The sequence below is a fragment of the Geotrypetes seraphini genome, chromosome 1 (assembly GCF_902459505.1).
Source record: "Geotrypetes seraphini chromosome 1, aGeoSer1.1, whole genome shotgun sequence".
Lineage (NCBI taxonomy): Eukaryota > Metazoa > Chordata > Amphibia > Gymnophiona > Dermophiidae > Geotrypetes > Geotrypetes seraphini.
This window is the reverse complement of record NC_047084.1, coordinates 395,074,820-395,093,702: the sequence shown is the minus strand read 5'-3', so window position 1 is coordinate 395,093,702 and position 18,883 is coordinate 395,074,820. Positions and strand designations below refer to the sequence as shown.

Genomic DNA, 18,883 nt, shown 5'->3' with positions numbered 1-18,883 from the left:
ACGGAGTTTTACTCTTCGAGTGCATCTTTATATAGGAAAGTTTTTAGGGAACTCTTGAATTTGTCTAGAAATGGCATGCTTCTGAGAAAGGAGGGCATAGAGTTCCATAACTGAGGGGCATACACTATGAATATTTTATTGCGTCTTGTATTAATTATTTTTAGGGAAGACACTGTGAGTAGGTTTTGATCTACGGATCACAAAGTTCTAAGGGGGATATGTGGAATTAGCAATTTATCAAGAAATGATGGGAGGTTGGCCTGTGAATTTTGAAGCAGAGAAGTAGAATTTTATAGGTTATATGATGTTGAATAGGGAGCCAATGAGAGTTACATAATAGCGGGGTTACGTGATCAAATATTTTTGAATTTGTAATAATTTTTATGGATGTTCTGGATTAGTTGTAATCATCTTATTTGCTTCTGTGTGATGTTTTTATGTAGAGAGTTACAGTAATCTAACTTAGATATAACGAGCACAGATAGTTCTAGAACCTTTGCAATAGATCTGATCATTCTAAGCATGTAAAAACAATTTTGGACTACAGAACTGATTTGTTCACAGTATGATAATTTTTGGTCTAAGATCATACCTAGGATTTTTATACTTGTGACCATTTGGAGCTGGATGAGAAAAAATTCACTGCTACAATGCTGGGAATGCTTCTGCAAAGCTGATCTTTGGGCTGCCAGTCAGACTCCTATGTCCAACTACACATCCACCACTGAGGACCAACGGATACATACCAGAATGGGCGTTGGCGCAAAGACGCAGCCGAGCATTGCCGAGCCTCCTAAGGGTGCCTAATAGCCTGCACTCGACCTCTGCATAACAGTAGGTGAGACCACATTAGGGACGGCCCACAGCTCCAGAGAAAAAAATGCAGGTTGGCTAATAGGTACTGTAAGCTACAGACAGAAGTCTGTGAATTTTCAAGCAAAGCATAGCTTCAAAATCGGTCAAAGCACCAAATTATCTGAAAAAGGGACAAAACTACATTGAATAAAAAATAATAAAATGGGGAGAGCAGAACAAACACTCCTTCAGACATGTGTGCAGAAGGAAAGAACTGTAGAGGGAGCTAGCAAGCCCAGTAACAGAGGCAGAGTGAAAACTTTGGAGTGGATGCCTTCTACAGCAGCATGCAACTATGGAGAAATAACTCATCTGTCTAGAATGTCTCACCTGGAAAATCAATTATGAATAGTATAAAGGTTTTGGATAAAATGTTAAATTAGAAGTCCAATCTATTTTGTTTTATTGGCAGTACTTTTACATTGAAAAAGAAATTGACCACTAATTAAAACAATAGTGCACATTCAAAGATATTAAGTGTAGTCTCTTCTCACTCCTTGTACAACTGAACTTGCTGATATCAGGCTGTCGCAAATATTTTTATTTTCCAAAGTATATGAAAACAGATTGTGTAATGGATTTGTAATACCCCAAATCACTGGCCAATGAAGGATGTACCCGCAAGTTAACTAAACATAATAAGAATACTGAGAAAGACATGAGGGAAGCCACTGCTTGCCCTGGATCGGTAGCATGGAATATTGCTACTCCTTGGGTTTTGGCCAAGTACTAGGGACCTGGATTGGCCACCGTGAAAACAGGCTACTAGGTTTGATTGTCTGACCCAGTAAGGCTATTTTTATGTTCTTATGAATAGCCTTACTGGGTCAGACCAATGGTCCATCAAGCCCAGCAGCCTATACCTGACCCAGCAACTAGGACTTAGCCAAAACCCAAGGTCAAGCATCCAGGGCAAGCAGTGGCTTCCCCCATGTATTGTGCAATATTGAAATTCTACATTCATTTATTGAAACCTTCCATGGATTTGACAAATCTGATGCAATTAAATTTTGCTAAATTCCCAATAAATTATTTTTTAAAAAGTTAAAACACAACCTTCCCCTCCCCCCCACAAACTCAAACCATCCTGAACTTATTTGGTTTGATTTCAAACTTGCACTTCTTTTATTTAAAAAAACATTAGGTTTATAACAAGGTTCTCAACAGAAAAATCCTATACTACCAACGGAACAGTCCAAAGAATAAAACCAAAAAAGATCAAAAGACCTTAGATACTGATAAACTACAAAGCTATCAATGCAATTTTGGCCTAGTTTGCTTTCTATCACATTACAGTTTCCAAATCTCATCAAAACCAGCCCAACCATGTACTCACTACCATTTATTTCAGGGGATAATATCTCCAATCTCTGCTGGCTCAAGGCATAAACTCAGGTCTCTTATATGGCAATACTACCGGAGCTCACGTGACGATGTGAGCGAAGGAAGATGTGGGTTAACTCTGCTCCTGGGCCCCGCTTCACATCACTACTCACCGCACTGAAAATTGTGCATTTTTCGGGCTGCTGGCTCTTTTTTTTGACCTGCCTCCCATATGGACAAATACAACTTGCTGACGCAGGGATGGCGGGAAAATCAACTAAAAAGCTGAGAGACGCCAGCAGAAAGGTGGCAGAGAAAAAGACACCATCGCCGACAGCTTCCACTGAGGAGTTCACCCCGGCCCAGCTGACTCAGCTCTCTAGCACGGTCAAATGCACTTTAGAGCCCCAGATTGAGAAACTGTCCTGCAAGCTAGGGCAGGTGGACACTTTGTTAGTGGACACAGTGCGGCGGACGGGGGAGCTGGAATCATGGGTGTTTGCACTTGAGGATACCAACCGGGCCAGAGCCCCTACGATTGCAGCACTCGAGCAGCAGGTGTCAGAGCAGGCCGCTAAGTTAGAAGACCTGGAGAAATGCTTCAGGAGGGGTAACCTGTGATTCGTGAGGCTGCTGGAATCCTTTCCGTAACATTAGTTAGGCACCCTGCTTACAACCAGGCTAAAAAAATAACTCCCCTTGCCGGCAGACATGGGACCTCTCTGCTTTGAGAGAACACATTGATTGGGTCGGATGGTGGACGGCCAACGACCACGGGCTGTCATTGTAAAAGTGCACAATTATCTTCATAAAGTGGCACTACTGCGCAAATATCGAGACCACAGGGATTCCTTACACTATGAAGATCATCGAGTTCACATCTTTTAGGACTATTCTCCCGCGCTGCAATCTTGCCTGAAAAAGACTTTTATCCTATTTGTGCTGCTTTGGCTGAGAAGAAAATTTGCTTCTTGTTCCTCTACTCGGCTGTTTTAAAAATTTTCGAAGATGGTTCCTGGACCGTGTATGTGGATCGTGCTCAAGTCTTTCTGGACTCACTTAATCATTTACTTGGCAGTTTGTGTGCTTTTCTGCTCTCTACTTTGTAGGCCTAAGGTGAGGCCCTAGGCACCTGTTGTGCACTCTGGGCCACCCTTTGGGCTTGGCATAAGTAGTTGGTGAGTGGGTTGGGGCCCTGTGCATTTTGGTGATTCTCCCCAGTGCTCTCGCTGAGGTTTGTGGGGCTTGTGTCCATGTGGTTTGTATGGGGTTGCGGGGTTGGGTTGTTGGGGTCTGAGTTTGGGTTGGGAGGAGTTTCCTGTTTGGGATTAGGGCTGATATTTCTTGGTTTTTTTTCTGGTACCCTCTTTGATGTTTTCTCTTTTTTTCTGTTTCTGGTGGTCTTTCTGGTTTGTTTCTATAGAGGGAGAGGGATGGCTATTCTTTCAGTTGTACGAGAAGGTGGGTGTGGGCTGGGTGCCTTCCTCCCTTTTCTTACTAGATAGTATACTTGTCACTAAATTGCTTTTTCTCCTTACATAGTCTGGCTACCACTAAAATAGTTTCTTGGAATGTGTGTGTGTGTGGGGGGGGATTACTTCTCCTATTAAATGCACTTAAACCTTACAAGCCCTTCAATGGCATGGCGCAGATCTAGCGTGCCTTCAAGAGACTCGTCTTTCTGATGCAGAACACCTCAAACTGCAGCATTCCTGGGTTGGAGCTATCTACTTTGCTTCTTCAGGGGGCCGACATGGAGAGTGTCAATACTTATATGCAAATCGTTACACTGCACTGCTACACTTCACCACAGGGATTCCCAGGGCTGCTACCTCTTGCTTGAGTTGACTCTACGAGGCAGTGTCCTATCGCTGTTAGTTGTCTATGGCCCTGTGCATCGCGATAAGAGATTCTTTAGAGATTTGTTGCGCCTTTGTACCACCGTTCATGTAAACAACCTGCTGGTGGTGGGGGATATGAACTTGGTTCTTGACCCTGGGATGGATCGATCCACAGGCTGTCCATCGGGTGGGGAAGGGGTGAGTAACGATTTAGTGGCTTTTACTACCACCCTGGATTTGGTTGATACCTGGCAATCATTGCACCCTAGAGAAAGGGATTACACACACCTCTCTAGGGCTTATGGCACTTATTCTCAGCTGGACTGTTTCTGTTCAGCGGGGGTTGTTTCATTTCATTTCTTCTGCGGTAGTGGATCCTGGGGAAGTGTCTGACCATTGCACTGTATGGATTGAGCTAGAGTCCCCTCATTTTTTTCATCAACAAGGGGGGTGGTGATTTCCTGCTTATTTGTATGGCGATCTTCATTTTTCTTAATATATTTCTACTAAGTGGGAGGATTATTTCTCGTAACAATTTGATTCATTGTAGTGACCCATCTTTGTCTTGGTCTGCAGGGAAGGCAGTGCTCAAGGGAGATATCATTGCTTATGTTAGTGCTCGTAACAAACGGTTAGCTGTGGGTATCTTGGGTTTGGAGAAGTAGGTTCAACAGCATAAGGCGGCCTATGTTCAGGTCCCCTTTCGGGCTAATAAAGAGGCCTAACTGACCTCTCAATTGGCTTTGGATTCTCTGATCCATGAACGTATTACACGCATGTTGTTTTATAGGAAAGGGCGTTTTTTTTCGTTATGGCAACAAGAGTGGGAAACTACTGGCCAATATTGTTAAGGCATGGGGAGGGCCCAAACATATTACCGCCATCAGGGATTCTGGAGGTACCCTGCATTCTCAACCTGACAGTATCTCCCATTTGTTTGTGGAATTCTTCTCCTCCATATATGATACAGGAGTATCTCCATCGGAGATTTCTCTTAGAGATTTCTTTCTTCAGTCTCAGCTACCCCGGCTCTCTGATGTACAATTGGACACCTTGAACTCTCCTGTCACAGCCTTGGAACTCCAGAAGGCCATGTCTTCTCTCAAACTGGGCTCTGCCCCTGGACCTGATGGATTTTCTGGGAAATTTTATAAGATCTTACATGTTCCCTTGGTTCAACCTCTTCTTGCCTATTATGACACTGCTTTGCATGAAGGATCGTTTCCCGATCAGGAAATTCTGCTTTGATCACTTTACTCCGTAAGCCTAAAGCGGATGCTGAATTGGTGACCGCCTATCGCCCGATTTCTTTAATAAATGTAGATCTTAAGTTGTTTTCTTCTCTTTTGGCGTCCAGGCTGGCCCTAAACCTTCCAGATTTGATTGGAAGGGTACAGGTGGGCTTTGTTAGAGGCCGTCAATCGGTCTTGAATGTCAGAAAATTGCTCTTGGCTATGGCCTATTGTCAACACCATGAGATGCTCTTCTTGGTGGTCAGCCTGGACGCAGAAAAAGCTTTTGACAAAGTGTTATGGCCCTTTTTATTTGGGGTCCTTTCTCATTTGGGCGTTCATGGTATGTTTTTATAAGCTATTAATGCCTTTATCATAATCCCACAGCTAGTGTATTAGTTAATGGGATTCGGTCCCCTGTTTTTCTGATTGCTTGAGGAACTAGACAGGGGTGTCCCTTTTCTCCCTTGCTTTTTCTTTTGACCTTGGAGCCGTTACTTTCCCTGATTCGTTTGTCTCCAGACATCAAAGGGGTACCATTATCCGTGGTCCCCCATCAAGGCTCTCGCTTGTGCTGATGATCTCTTGCTTGTCTTGACTGACCCCAAGGAGTCTTTGCCTATTCTTTTGGATACCATCTCTCGTTTTGGGGCTTTTTCTGGGTTTACCTTGAACTATTCTAAGTCTCAGGCTCTCCCCATTCTTCCAGAGGTTAGGGCTTCCTTACCTCTACAGTGGGCGACAGATTATATTAAATATCTAGGGGTCTTGATTCCTTCTCATCTTTCTCATTTATACACTTTCAATATACAGCCTGTTGCAGGATACTGCTGTGAAATTAAATCTTTGGAGAGCATACCCTCTTTCCAAATTTATTATATAATTTGATTAATCGCCTATCACAATTTCTAGGCGATGTACAGTTTACATAAATAATCAAATATAGGGAACAAAACAAACAGACAATATTCAAATCAAATTAAAATACTGACTACAAACATTTATATACATAGTTTAACTTATACATATAATATCGAGGCAAAAGGGAAAATTATTAATGGGTTACAATCAATATTAATTTAATAATGTTTAAGGAAAGAACAATAGGAAGGGCAACAGGTAAAGTTTATAATAATATACAAAGTAGAAAGAAAAAAGAAAGCAAGTCTTTGTGATTTATTCATTAAAAGCATCTATAAAAAGGAAACTCTTAAGTTTGGATTTGAATTTATCTAAGTGCTTTTCCTCTCTAATAAATAGTGGGAGGTCATTCCAAGATTGGGGTGCTGTTATTGAAAAAATGGTGTGACGCCTCGTATTGATAACTTTCAGTGAGGGAATGGCCAATAAGTGTTGATCTTGGGATCTTAACTGTCTCGAAATAAGATGATGAATTAAAACTCTAAATATAAAAGCAGGGGTTTTAAATAATAATGATTTAAAAGTAAGCAGGCATATTTTATATAAGATTCGGTGTGCAACTGGGAGCCAATGTGCTTTTTTAAGTAATGGAGAAACATGATCAAATTTTTTGGCTTTATAAATAATTTTAACGGAGGCGTCCTTGCTTGATAGAATTCATTTATTCAATATGCTTTTGGCCCCTAAGTGGCTGTATGTTTTCCAAATTCTACCTCTATTTTTGAGGGTTAAAGATGAACGGAGATTATGGCAGCAATTACAGGCTTATTTATGGCTGGGAAAGAGGGCACAGCTACCATGTTATTATTTGTACCCCGGCCTCTATGGGGGCATGGGCCTTTTAAATGTTAAATTTCTTACTGTTGCTTATGCTATGAGGCATATCAGTGACTGGTTTCGCTCAGCTGAAGACTTTACTAATACTAGCCTTGAACTGTCATTTATGGACTCTCTGCATTTCAGTTGTAACCTACATGTCATGGGCTTCCCTTCACCACCTGTTGCCACACAGTCTCATCTGCTTCCTACTGCTATTGCTGCTTGGAGATGGATTTCACGATGCATTCAATTCTCAACCAAAGCTTCTCCATACTTGGATATTGGACATAATTCACATTTTCCAGTGGGGACATCCTGTCTGGATTTTCAACATTGGGCACAGAAGGGTATTCTGTATCTTTTTCATGTGCTTACGGAGGAAGGAAAGATGATGCCCTTTTCTGACTTGCAAAGAGAGTTTTCTCTTTCTCAAAGACATATTTTTCCTTATTTATAACTTCGCAATTATGTCAAGAGTCTCTGTTGGACCGACCTCAACGAGGATGTTGAGGAGGAGCTGGGATTTCTATTTACTTTACGGACTTATAATAAGGTTCCTTTGAGTTACCATCATCGAGCGCTCTTGGACTCCTTGCCCACACTTGTATATCGCACATATGCAGCAAGCATGGGAGTCTGATCTTACCATTACCTTGTCGGAAGCTACCTTCAAGACTTTTGTTCTTGCTATTTGTAAGGTTACAGTCAATGTAGCCTGCTGGGAGCTGCAATATAAATTTGCTCTTCGCCTTCATATGTCTCTCCGCAGGGCGTACTTGGCTGGGATAGCTTCGACCTCCAGCTGGCCCAAGTGCGGATGCCTTGAGGCTACTTTAGGTCATATGTTCTGGCAGTATCCTCCTGTGTAGCGTTTCTGGGATCGGCTATTGCAGGCTCTCTCCTCCCTTTGGAAGTGTGGCGTAAAGTTGGAGGCGAAAATCCTTTTTGATGTCTTCTCTCTGCAATATCCTACACCAAGGGGCTATTCTCTTTTTCTTAAACGGGCAATACTTCAAAGAAAAAAGACTATTTTGATGCTTTGGCTGGAGTGGCAGGCGCCTACCCTTTAACAGTTGCTGCAGCACATGACCACCTTATTGAAGATGGAGTGCACCCAGCTTCGTACCCTAGAGTCTCTGGCTGGCCGGCGGTTTCTCCGCGTTTGGGGACCCTTTGGAATACTTTTTCCCCCAATGCTAAAAGTAGACTACTGAACTGCTAATTGCTGCAAGTTTTGCTATGCTCTTCTTGCGGCCATGCTTCCCCTTGCCTCCTCCTTTTTTTTTTCTATCTTCTTTTCTTTTGCTCACTTGACTTGGTTTTTGGATTTAGGTGGGAGGGTGGGTGGGTGGTGGGTTAGCTGTTTGATATTAAAAATTGTTTGAGCGAGCTTTTTGTTGTTTGTCATGCTGTGCTGGATTTGCTGGTTTCATGTGTTGGATCTGCTTGTTTTCTGCTGCTCAATAAAAATGATTTAAACATATGGCAGCACAACCAAAGGGCTAACTTTCTCTTAATCAAATTAACTTACTTATTTTCCATTTTTGCTGCATATATTTTGTTTTTCTCAATAGCCACAGGAATCTCTTCTGTTGTACCGTAGTGAAGAATCATTTCTTCCATCACAACTTCCAAGTTATGTAACACTTGCCATGGCTGGACAACAAAATGAGAAGGATGGCTGGCCACTGAAACATACACATCCAAATGTTCACCGGGCTTAGGCAAGGTTAGAACAGGAGGAAGATCTGCAGTTGTGCTTTTCTCTGAAAATGATTTTTGCAAAGTGCTACTGAAGCCTTTCTGGGATTCCACCACAGCTACTTCTGTAGCATGGACAGGATTATCTTTGTCTTTATTAAGAGTAGTAGGGTTAACACTTAATACATCCTTACGACTTTTCCACAACTCTGCATTTGTGATTTGTTTATTAATACTGCAACTGAAATCTGAAATGTTTCTTGAATTAAACAAATAAATTTCAGCCATCTCCTTGGATTTATCCATCTTCATAACCTGTGCAAAGAGGAAAATAAAATGTTACTAAAAAATAAGGATCTCAACTAGGTAAAACAAAAACTCAAATTACAATTATTTCAATCTCAAAACAGCATTTTCACTGGAAATTTAATAATTAAAATAAACTTATCATAGAAACATAAAGCTTAGAAAGACTAAATTGTTTTCTACAGACTAGTTTAAATCCAGATTATATTTATTCAAATTTATATACCACCAAGTGGTATATACTCCTGTACAATGGAAATTAAAACTACAATAAAATTACAATCAAATATTTGCTCTCTCATACAAACACCAAACCCTTACTCTTAAACACTCTGAAGTGTGTGTGCAATCCTTTTTTTTTAACCTAACAAACTCCATCTCACTCCACAAAACACTTGCATGTTCAAATTTGTGGATGTTTTTTCAGTGACGGGTCAAAAGCGTGCGAGGACAAAGGCGCGCCGACAACCGAGTGCCAACAACTGAGCACAGGGCTTAATCGCGCCGAAGAAAACCCATATTTCAAAGGGCTCTTACGGGGGGTGGGGGAAACCCTCCCACTCTACTTAATAGGGAATGCGCTGCCTCACACTGCCATGTTGGGGGGGTGTGGGGGTGATGATAAAGATAGCAATGAATGAAAGATTAGGCTACTTATCTCTGCTAATCTTCTTTCTTGTAAATATCCTCTGGCAGCTTTACCATAGGGTAATGAAACTCCTCCAATTTTGAGCTGCAGGTAACTGCAAATCAAGTTCTAGTCCCTCCCTATGTGAATATATCCTGTTACATACCCTGGAACTCCAGTCTGTACACAAACCAGGTAGACCTAATAAAACAGGAAGCACAAGAAAAGGGAGAGAGGAGGTGCAAGGATGCCCTGCTACATATCAATTTTGCTCAAGAGAAACAAATTCAAAACAAGCAGTGTCATAAGGCCAAATTTTGCATATCAAGAAATTTGAATAGCAACAAATCGAAAACAGCATAACTTTAGATAAAGGAGACCCACCCTAAAGGTCAAAAGGGGGCAAAACCCAGGAACCCTTCTAACCCCACAAACCTAACTGATAAGGAACAAGCGTGGGATTCTCAGCGAAGTTGGTCAAAGACAGAAATTCAGCTTAACAGTTACTGGCAGGCGACCTGTAAATTGGACAGAATAGATGGGCGGGTGTGAAGCTTCCAGAGGATATTTACAAGAAAGAAGATTAGCAGAGATAAGAAACCTAATCTTTCATTTTTGTACAATAACCTCTGGAAGTTACACCATAGGGACATATCAAAGCAGTCCCAACACATCAGGGGGCCCGAGGAGCCTGCTAATAGGATTGAAGCCCCCAAAAGCTACAGCTTGCTTAGCTGCCACATCAAGACGGTAAAACTTGGTAAATGTATGAAGAGAGGCCCAAGTGGCCACCATACAAATCTCTTTAGGAGAGATCGCAGAGGATTCTGGCCACAAGGAAGCCAGTCCTCTGGTAGAGTGAGCCTGCACTCTAAGAGGAGGCTTCTTCCCTACTGATACATAAGCAGTGGAAATGGCAGCACGGATCCATCAAGAGATGGGAAGCCTTGGAAGCAGACCGACCCCAATGAGCGGGGCCCGCCAGAACAAGCAGATGGTCTGAAAGACGGAAGTCCTTCGTAGCTTCTAGGTATCTCAGAAAGAGATGCTACACATCCAAAGACCACAAAACACGGTCCTTGGACATGGAGCCCGACTAAAACAAAGGCGGGCAGCGTAACTTCCTGGTTGACATGGAATGCGGAAACCATTCTCAGAAGAAAAGAAGGAACTGTCCTCAAAAGGACACCAGACTCCGTGATGCAGAGAAAAGAATCTCTGCACGACAGAGCTTGAAGCTCCAATACTCTCCATGCAGAAGTGATCGCAATGAGGAAAATGGTCTTAAATGCAAGATCCTTCATAGAGATCCCATCCAGGGACTCATAGGGTGGACGAGCCAGCGAGAGAACCAAGTTCAAATTCCATGTTGAACAAGGGAGGCCTCAGCCTCCCTGCCCTCCATAAGCAGCAGACAACGTCCGGGTGAGACGCTAGGGAACCACTGATAGCAGAGGGACCCAAACACGAAAATCCCACAATCTGAACACAGAGAGGAAACTGCAATACCCATCCTGAGGCCAGCCTGCAGGAAGTCTAGGACATGTATCACTGAAGGGATCAAGGGATTCACTTGAACCCTCTCACCCCAAGCCTAAAAGCACCTCCAGTCTTTCACATAAGCTGACACAGTGGATTTCCTCTTGCTCTGAAGGAACGTAGTGATGACTGCAGATGCAAAGCCCCGAGCTGTCAACGCTGCGTGCTCAAGAACCCAGCCGCAAGACCAAAGTGGTCCGGATCTTGAAGCGCTGTGGGGCCCTGCATGAGCAGCCGCCGATGGCAGGGGAGACCTAGACCCCTCTCCATGCTCAACCACACTAGGCCTGCATACCATGATCTTCTGGGGCAGTCCAGGGCCACCAGAAATACCAGACCCACGAGAGGCACCACCCGGCGCAGAACGTGCCCTAACACAGGCCACGGGGAAAGTAAAGAGAAGTTCTTCCTTGGACCAAGGTAGAACTAGAGTATCTAGCCCTTCGTTGCCAACCTCTCTGCAGCGGCAGATGAATCAGACTGCCTTCCGGTTCTCAGCAGCCACCAGCAGATCAAAGGATGGAAGGCCACACCGTCAATCTATGGACTTGAACGCCTGCCTAGTCAGAGACCATTCTCCCGGGTCCAGAATATGGCGACTTAGAAAGTCTGCCTGAATGTTGTCTACGCCGGCCACATGAGCCGTGGGCAAGGCCACTAGATGCCCGTTCAGCCCTGGAAAAGATTATTCCGAGCCTCCAGATTCAGCAGGGGACTGTGCCCCCATGCTGGTAGACATAGGCTACCGCCGTCACATGGAAGAAGACACAAACTGCCTTGTGATGAAGAGACTTTTGAAATGCAACAAGGCCAGATGCATCGCTCTACGTTCCAGGTGGGACAGATCGCCAAACTGCCCCCCAACCGGACCGACTCGCATCTGTAAAAGTGCCACAGGATTCAATCACCACTGCATGCTGCTGCCAACCAAGACAGCTGCACACCCAGCGAATCCCTCTGGGGGTTCCATCGAGTCAGGAGAGACAGCTGAATAGGACGTAGACTCACTCTGACCCACGGAATCACAACTATGGTTGCAACCCTGAGATCCAGGACATGCAGGTACTGCCAGGCTGTCGGTGCCGGAACCTGCAACAGGGCCCGAATGCTAATCCGGAGCTTGAGCTTCATGGGGTCTGGCAGAAGAGCAATGTTACTTACCGTAACAGTTGTTATCCAGGGACAGCAGGCAGCTATTCTCACTAATGGGTGACGTGATCCAACGGAGCCCCGATGCTGACGCCTCACAAGCATGCGCGAGTGCCTTCCCGCCCTCTTCTCAGGTGCGTCTCCTCAGTTCAGATAGCTAGCAGAGAAGCCAACCCAGGGGAGGTGGGTGGGATGTGAGAATAGCTGCCTGCTGTCCCTGGATAACAACTGTTACGGTAAGTAACATTGCTTTATCCCAGGACAAGCAGGCAGGTATTCTCACTAATGGGTGACCTCCAAGCTAACCACAATGGGATGGTGGGAGAGTTGGCAACTTAGGAGAATAAATTTTGTAATACTGTCTGGCCAAACTGTCCATCCCGTCTGGAGAAAGTATCCAGACAATAATGAGAAGTGAAGGTGTGAACCGAGGACCAAGTGGCAGCCTTACAAATCTCCTCAATCGGTGTCGATCTGAGGATGGCTACAGAGGCTGCCATTGCTCTGACCTTGTGGGCTGTGACTTTACTGTGAAGGGGTAATCCAGCCTGGGCATAGCAGAAGGAGATACAAGCCGCCATCCAGTTGGAGATGGTGCGCTTAGAGATGGGACGTCCCAACTTGTTCGGATCAAAGAAGATGAAAAGTTGAGGAGCAGTTCTGTGTGGCTTGGGGCATTCCAGGTAGAAAGCCAAGGCACGTTTATAGTCCAGAGTATGAAGAGCTGATTTTCCAGGATGAGAATGAGGTTTTGAAAAAAACACTGGGAGAACAATGGATTGATTCAGATGAAATTCCGAGACTACTTTGGCGAGGAATTTTGGATGAGTGCGAAGGACCACCTTGTCATGGTGGAATACTGTGAAAGGTGGATCCGCTACCAATGCTTGAAGTTCACTAACTCGACGAGCAGATGTGACGCCAATAAGGGACACCACTTTCCAAGTGAGATACTTCAGATGAGCCTTGTGGAGAGGTTCAAATGGAGGTTTCATAAGCTGAGAAAGAACGGAAGAGTGTGAGGACCTACAAAGGGACCTAAACAAACTGGAGGAGTGGGCGAATAAATGGCAGATGAACTTCAATGTAGGGAAATGTAAGGTCATGCATATAGGGAGAAAGAACCCGATGTTCAGCTACCAAATGGGGGGATTAGTATTAGAGAGAAGTAACCTTGAAAGAGATTTGGGTGTACTGGTGGATACAACAATGAAGTCAACGGCACAATGTGCAGCAGCTGCGAAGAAGGCAAACAGAATGTTGGGTATTATTAAGAAGGTTATTACAACCAGAACAAAAGAAGTCATCCTGCCGTTATATCGGGCAATGGTGCGACCGCACCTGGAGTACTGTGTTCAGTATTGGTCACCGTATCTTAAGAAGGATATGACAACACTTGAGAGGGTCCAGAGGAGAGCGACACGAATGATTAAGGGCATGGAAAACCTCTCATACACTGAAAGATTGGAGAGACTGGGGCTCTTCTCCCTGGAAAAGCGGAGACTCAGAGGAGATATGATAGAGACCTACAAGATCATGAAGGGCATAGAGAAAGTAGAGAGGGACAGATTCTTCAAACTTTCAAAACAAGAGGGCATTCGGAAAAATTGGAAGGGGACAGATTCAAAATAAATGCTAGGAAGTTTTTCTTTACCTAGCGTGTGGTGGACACCTGGAATGCACTTCCAGAGAACGTAATAGGACAGAGTACGGTACTGGATTTCAAGAAAGGATTGGACGATTTCCTGCTGGAAAAAGGGATAGAGGGGTATAGATAGGGAGCTACTGCGCAGGTCCTGGACCTGTTGGGCCGCCGCGTGAGCGGACTGCTGGGCACGATGGACCTCGGGTCTGACCCAGTGGAGGCATTGCTTATGTTCTTAACATTGAGGTCCCAAACCACTGGAGCCAAATCTTCTGAGCCTCTTGACAAAGAGGAAGACAGCCCATGCCTTCCTTGCTTCTCTGAAAATTTTTTGCCTTTCATCAGCAGAGATTATATATACCTATGCAGACGATATTTTCATTTTATTAGAAGTTGATCCTGATCTTAACAACTTGGTCCCTAGTATAGACTGCTGCATTTCTAAACTTCAACTGTGGGCTTAGAAACATAGAAAGATGACGGCAGATAAGGGCTACAGCCCATCAAGTCTGCCCACACTATTGACCCTCCCTATTAAGTCTAATGACCCCCTTAAGTATAATTGTAATTATACTGCCACTCTACTGACCTGCTCTTTCAAGTCTATAATCTAGTGACCCTATCCCTTGGCATGACCCTCGTAGGGATCCCACATAGGTATCCCATTTATTCTTGAAGTCTGAGATGCTGCTTGCCTCGATCACCTGCAATGGAAGCTTGTTCTAATGCTCAATCACTCTCTCCGTGAAGAAGTACTTCCTGGCGTCTCCACGAAACTTCCCTCCCCTGAATTTGAGCGGATGACCTCTTGTGGTCGAGGGTCCCTTCAGAAGAAAGATATCATCTTCCACCTCGACCCGTCCCGTGATGTACTTAAAAGTCTCAATCATGTCTCCCCTCTCCTACGCTCCTCGAGAGTGTAGAGCTGCAATTTGCTGTCTTTCTTCGTACGGGAGACCCTTTAGCCCCGAGACCATCCTGGTGGCCATCCTCTGAACCGATTCAATTCTGAGCACATCTTTATGATAATGTGGCCTCCAAAATTGCACACAGTATTCCAGATGAGGTCTCACCATGGCTCTATACAATGGCATCATGACTTCATGCTTCCTGTTGACTTCAGGCTTCTCTTGATACAACCTAAAATCTGCCGTGCTTTAGATGAAGCCTTCTCCACTTGAGTGGCTGCTTTCATGTCAGCACTGATGATTACTCCTAAGTCTCGTTCTGCCGTAGTCCTGGTTAAAGTTTCTCCATTCAGGGTGTAAGTTCTGCAAGGATTTCCGTTACCGAGATGCATGACCTTACATTTCTTGGCGTTGAAGCCCAGCTGCCAGATCGAGGACCAACTTTCTAAAGTACGCAGGTCTTGCTCCATAGCATCCTGTAGATTATAGCCGTTTACTATATTGCATAGTTTGGCGTCATCAGCGAATAAGGTTACCTTGCCTTGAAGCCCTTGAGTCAGATCCCCAATGAATATGTTGAAGAGGAGTGGGCCCAGGACTGAACCCTGTGGCACTCCGCTAGTCACCTCCGACACTGCTGCCAAAACCAAATTGCTTTGGACTGGGCCAAAATTAGAAAACCTCCCTTCCTCTGTTACATTAAAATCAGCTATCGCATTACATATAGATTTTTCATCTAGAGTCCTGGGTGTCATCTTGGACTCATCACTTACATTTCATGAACTTAAATTCCTTGACAAAAAATTGTTTTTTTAGTCTGCGCATTAGTGCTGCCTGATTCACGATTCAAATCAATTCACCGATTCATTTCAGGTGAATCGATTCGAATCAATTTACCCCGCCAAAAAATCGGCCTCCTGATTTGTTCACTGACCCTCCCCACTCACCATCTAAAACAGGAGCGGCAGCACTGCCTTTTGCTGGCCTGCCGCTCCTGCTTTAGAGGGCGAGTGGGGAGGGTCAGTCAGGAAGTGGCTTACCTGCTGGCCTCCCGCTGCTATGCTGTCCGTCTTCCCCACTGGCCTCCAGAATCAATCTTCCCAACTTCAGCAGCCTGCAATAAGATCGCTGGCGCTAGCGATTTTTGTAAGCTGCTGTACGGCTTCGAAGTGGACGTAAGAGAAGTGGCGGGACCAAGGCAGAGAGAAGACGCTCCGAAGTCGTACAGCAGCTTAAAAAGATTGCTAGCGCCAGCAATCTTATTGCATGCTGCTGAAGTTAGGAAGATTGATTCCGGGAGGCCAGGGGAAACACACAGGCCTTCCGGGGGGAGGGGGGTGTAGTCCTTTGGGGAGCGGTGCAGCCTTCTGGGGGGGTGCAGCCTTCCGGGGAGGGGGATACAGGCCTTCAGAGGAGATAGGCAGACAGGCCTTCGGGGGAGATGGAGGCCTTCAAATGGGGGGGGACATGCAGGCAGGCCTTCGGGGAGGATGCAGGCCTTCAAAGGGGGGGACAGGCAGACAGGCCTTCAGGGGGTGCAGGCCTTCAAAGGGGGAGACAGGCCTTTAGGGGGGACAGGCGGCAGGCCTTCGGGGGGGATGCAGGCCTTCAAAGGGGGGGGCAGGCATGCAGGCCTTCAGGGGGATGCAGAAATGCAGGCCTTCAAAGGGGGGGGGACAGGCATTCAGGGGGGACAGACAGGCAGGCAGGTCTTCGGGGGGGATATAGGCCTTCGAGGGGGGGACAGGCCTTCAGGGGGAGGTGCAGGCCTTCAAGGGGGGGACAGACCAGGGGAGGGGGGCCCTGGTGTAGAAGTACAGGGGGGGAGGGAGGGAAGGGGGGGTTCAAAGAGACGTGCATATGCTGGACTTTGGGGGGGGAATAAATAATGGGTCTGAAAATAGAGGAGAGGAAGAGAGATGATGGACAATGGGATTTAAGGAGAGAAGGAACAGAAAGGCAGAGAAGTTGGACACAAGGGATGGTGTGGAGGGGGGGCTAGAGATACTGGATAGGAGGGTAGTTGGGAAAAGAAAGGGAGAAATGGTGGACCCTGGGGTGGTGGGGAAGGAGGGAGAGATGCTGGATGAAAGGGTAGTTAAGAAAAGGTGGATCTGTGGAGGGAGACAAAAAAAGGAAAGATGCCAGACCTCTGGAGTGGTAAGGGAAACGGAAGGGGAGGACAGAGATGGCAGATGGATGGTTAGAACGGAGAAAGAAGGAGACCCTGGCAAGCAAATTAGCAGAAGACAACCAGAGCCTGGGACCAATAAGATTTGAATGACCAGACAACAAAAGGTAGAATAACTAATTATATTTTCCCTTTTGTGATTACAATATGTCAGATTTGAAACGTGTATCCTGCCAGAGCTGGTGTTAGACCACAAACGTGAGCTAGGATTTAAGAGAGAGACGAAAAGGGGGTGAAGAAGCTATAAAAGGGCTGAAGAGGCTATAAAATAAACCCACCAGGATGTTTGAAAAAAACAAACAAACAAACAAAAAAAACCCACCCAATTGGGCAGGAAAAGCGAATCGAAAAAACCAATTCAATAGGCTGAATCTAATCAAAAATTTTTTTCCTGAATCGGGTAGCACTACTGCGCATGTTGAGGAAGGTCAGATCACTATTCCATCAAGAACATTTCTCAGTATTGATACAATCCACTGTGCTTTCTCAGCTAGATTATTGTAACTCAGTTTATCTGGGCATTAAGCAGAGCAGTCTAAAAAGACTTCAGTTAATATATAGCGGTATATAAGAAATAAATTACATTACATTAATACAGAATACTGCAGCTAAGCTCATTTATGGGAAACGAAAGTATGATCATGTTTCTCCTTTGTTGAGAAAACTTCACTGGCTCCCAATTTGCTTTAGGATCCAGTTTAAATGTGCATGCATAATCTTCAAGCTTCTATACGGAATATTTGATCCTTTTGTCCCATTATGTTGGAATACCCTTAGACTTTGCTATTTGAGAAACACACAAAGATATGTTTGCCTTCCCTTCCTTTAAGGCAGGGGTGTCAGTCGGGTTTTCAGGATTTCCCCAATGAATATGCATGAGATCTATTTGCAAGCACTGCTTTCATTGTATGCTAATAGATCTCGTGCATATTCATTGGGGAAATCCTAAAAATCCGACTGGACTGTGGCCCTTGAGGAGGGTCTTTGACACTCCTGCTTTAAGGGAATTAAATCTGCTGGGAAGCTCAGTCGATCTTTTGTTTTCATATTTGTAGAGATCTGGAATGAACTTCCTGACTAGATTAGGCTTTTAGGGCAGCTGCAATTATTTCATAAATTCATGAAAACTTTGTTGTTCTCGCAATTTTTAAATGGTTTAACTACAGCCTCAACAAAATGATAATATTATAGTTATTTTTCTTATGCTTTTCTTATGTACTTTAGTTTTTAATTAGTTCTTCCTTCTCCTATGTTTTCTGCTATGTACTCTAGTCTTAATTATATGTGAACCGAATCGAGCTCCACTGGGAGATGATCCGGTATATAAACCTAAGATTAGATTAGATTAGCTCAGTGGTCTCAAATTCAAAGCCTTTGCAGGGCCACATTTTGGATTTGAAGGTACTTGGAGGGTCGCAGAAAAAATAGTTAATATCTTATTAAAGAAATGACAATTTTGCATGAGGTAAAACTCTTTATAGTTTATAAATCTTCCCCCCTCCTCCCGAAGACCTGCATGTTCCCCTCTTCTTTGCAGCATCCTCTAGCTTCCCCCCTAGCCTCCCGGTCTTAGTTTCAGCTAATTACCGTAGCCTGCAGAGAAGATCGCCGGTGCTGTAGTGTTCCCTGCAGGCTGCCATCAGCCTCCGCAGCACATTCCCTCTGCCACGGTCCTGCCCCTCCTCTGACGTCAGGATCACAGCAGAGGGAACATGCTGCTGAGGACAACGGCAGCCTGCAAGGATCACTACAGCACTGGCAATCCTCTCTGCAGGCTGCGGTAATTATTTGAAGGTAAGAGCGGGAGGCCAGGGGCAAGCCGGAG

General features: G+C 44.8%; 1 protein-coding gene across 4 annotated transcripts in view; it reads right to left on the bottom strand.

The window, feature by feature from the left end:
• TDRD7 (tudor domain containing 7) overlaps positions 1 to 18,883 on the bottom strand; it is a 719,490-nt gene that overhangs the window by 69,346 nt on the left and 631,261 nt on the right. For all 4 annotated transcript variants that reach the window (XM_033917728.1, XM_033917758.1, XM_033917748.1 and 1 more), the window contains one exon: positions 8,523 to 9,007. In XM_033917728.1, the coding sequence (XP_033773619.1) occupies positions 8,523 to 9,007 (485 nt within the window). The remainder of the gene's footprint in view (positions 1 to 8,522; positions 9,008 to 18,883) is intronic.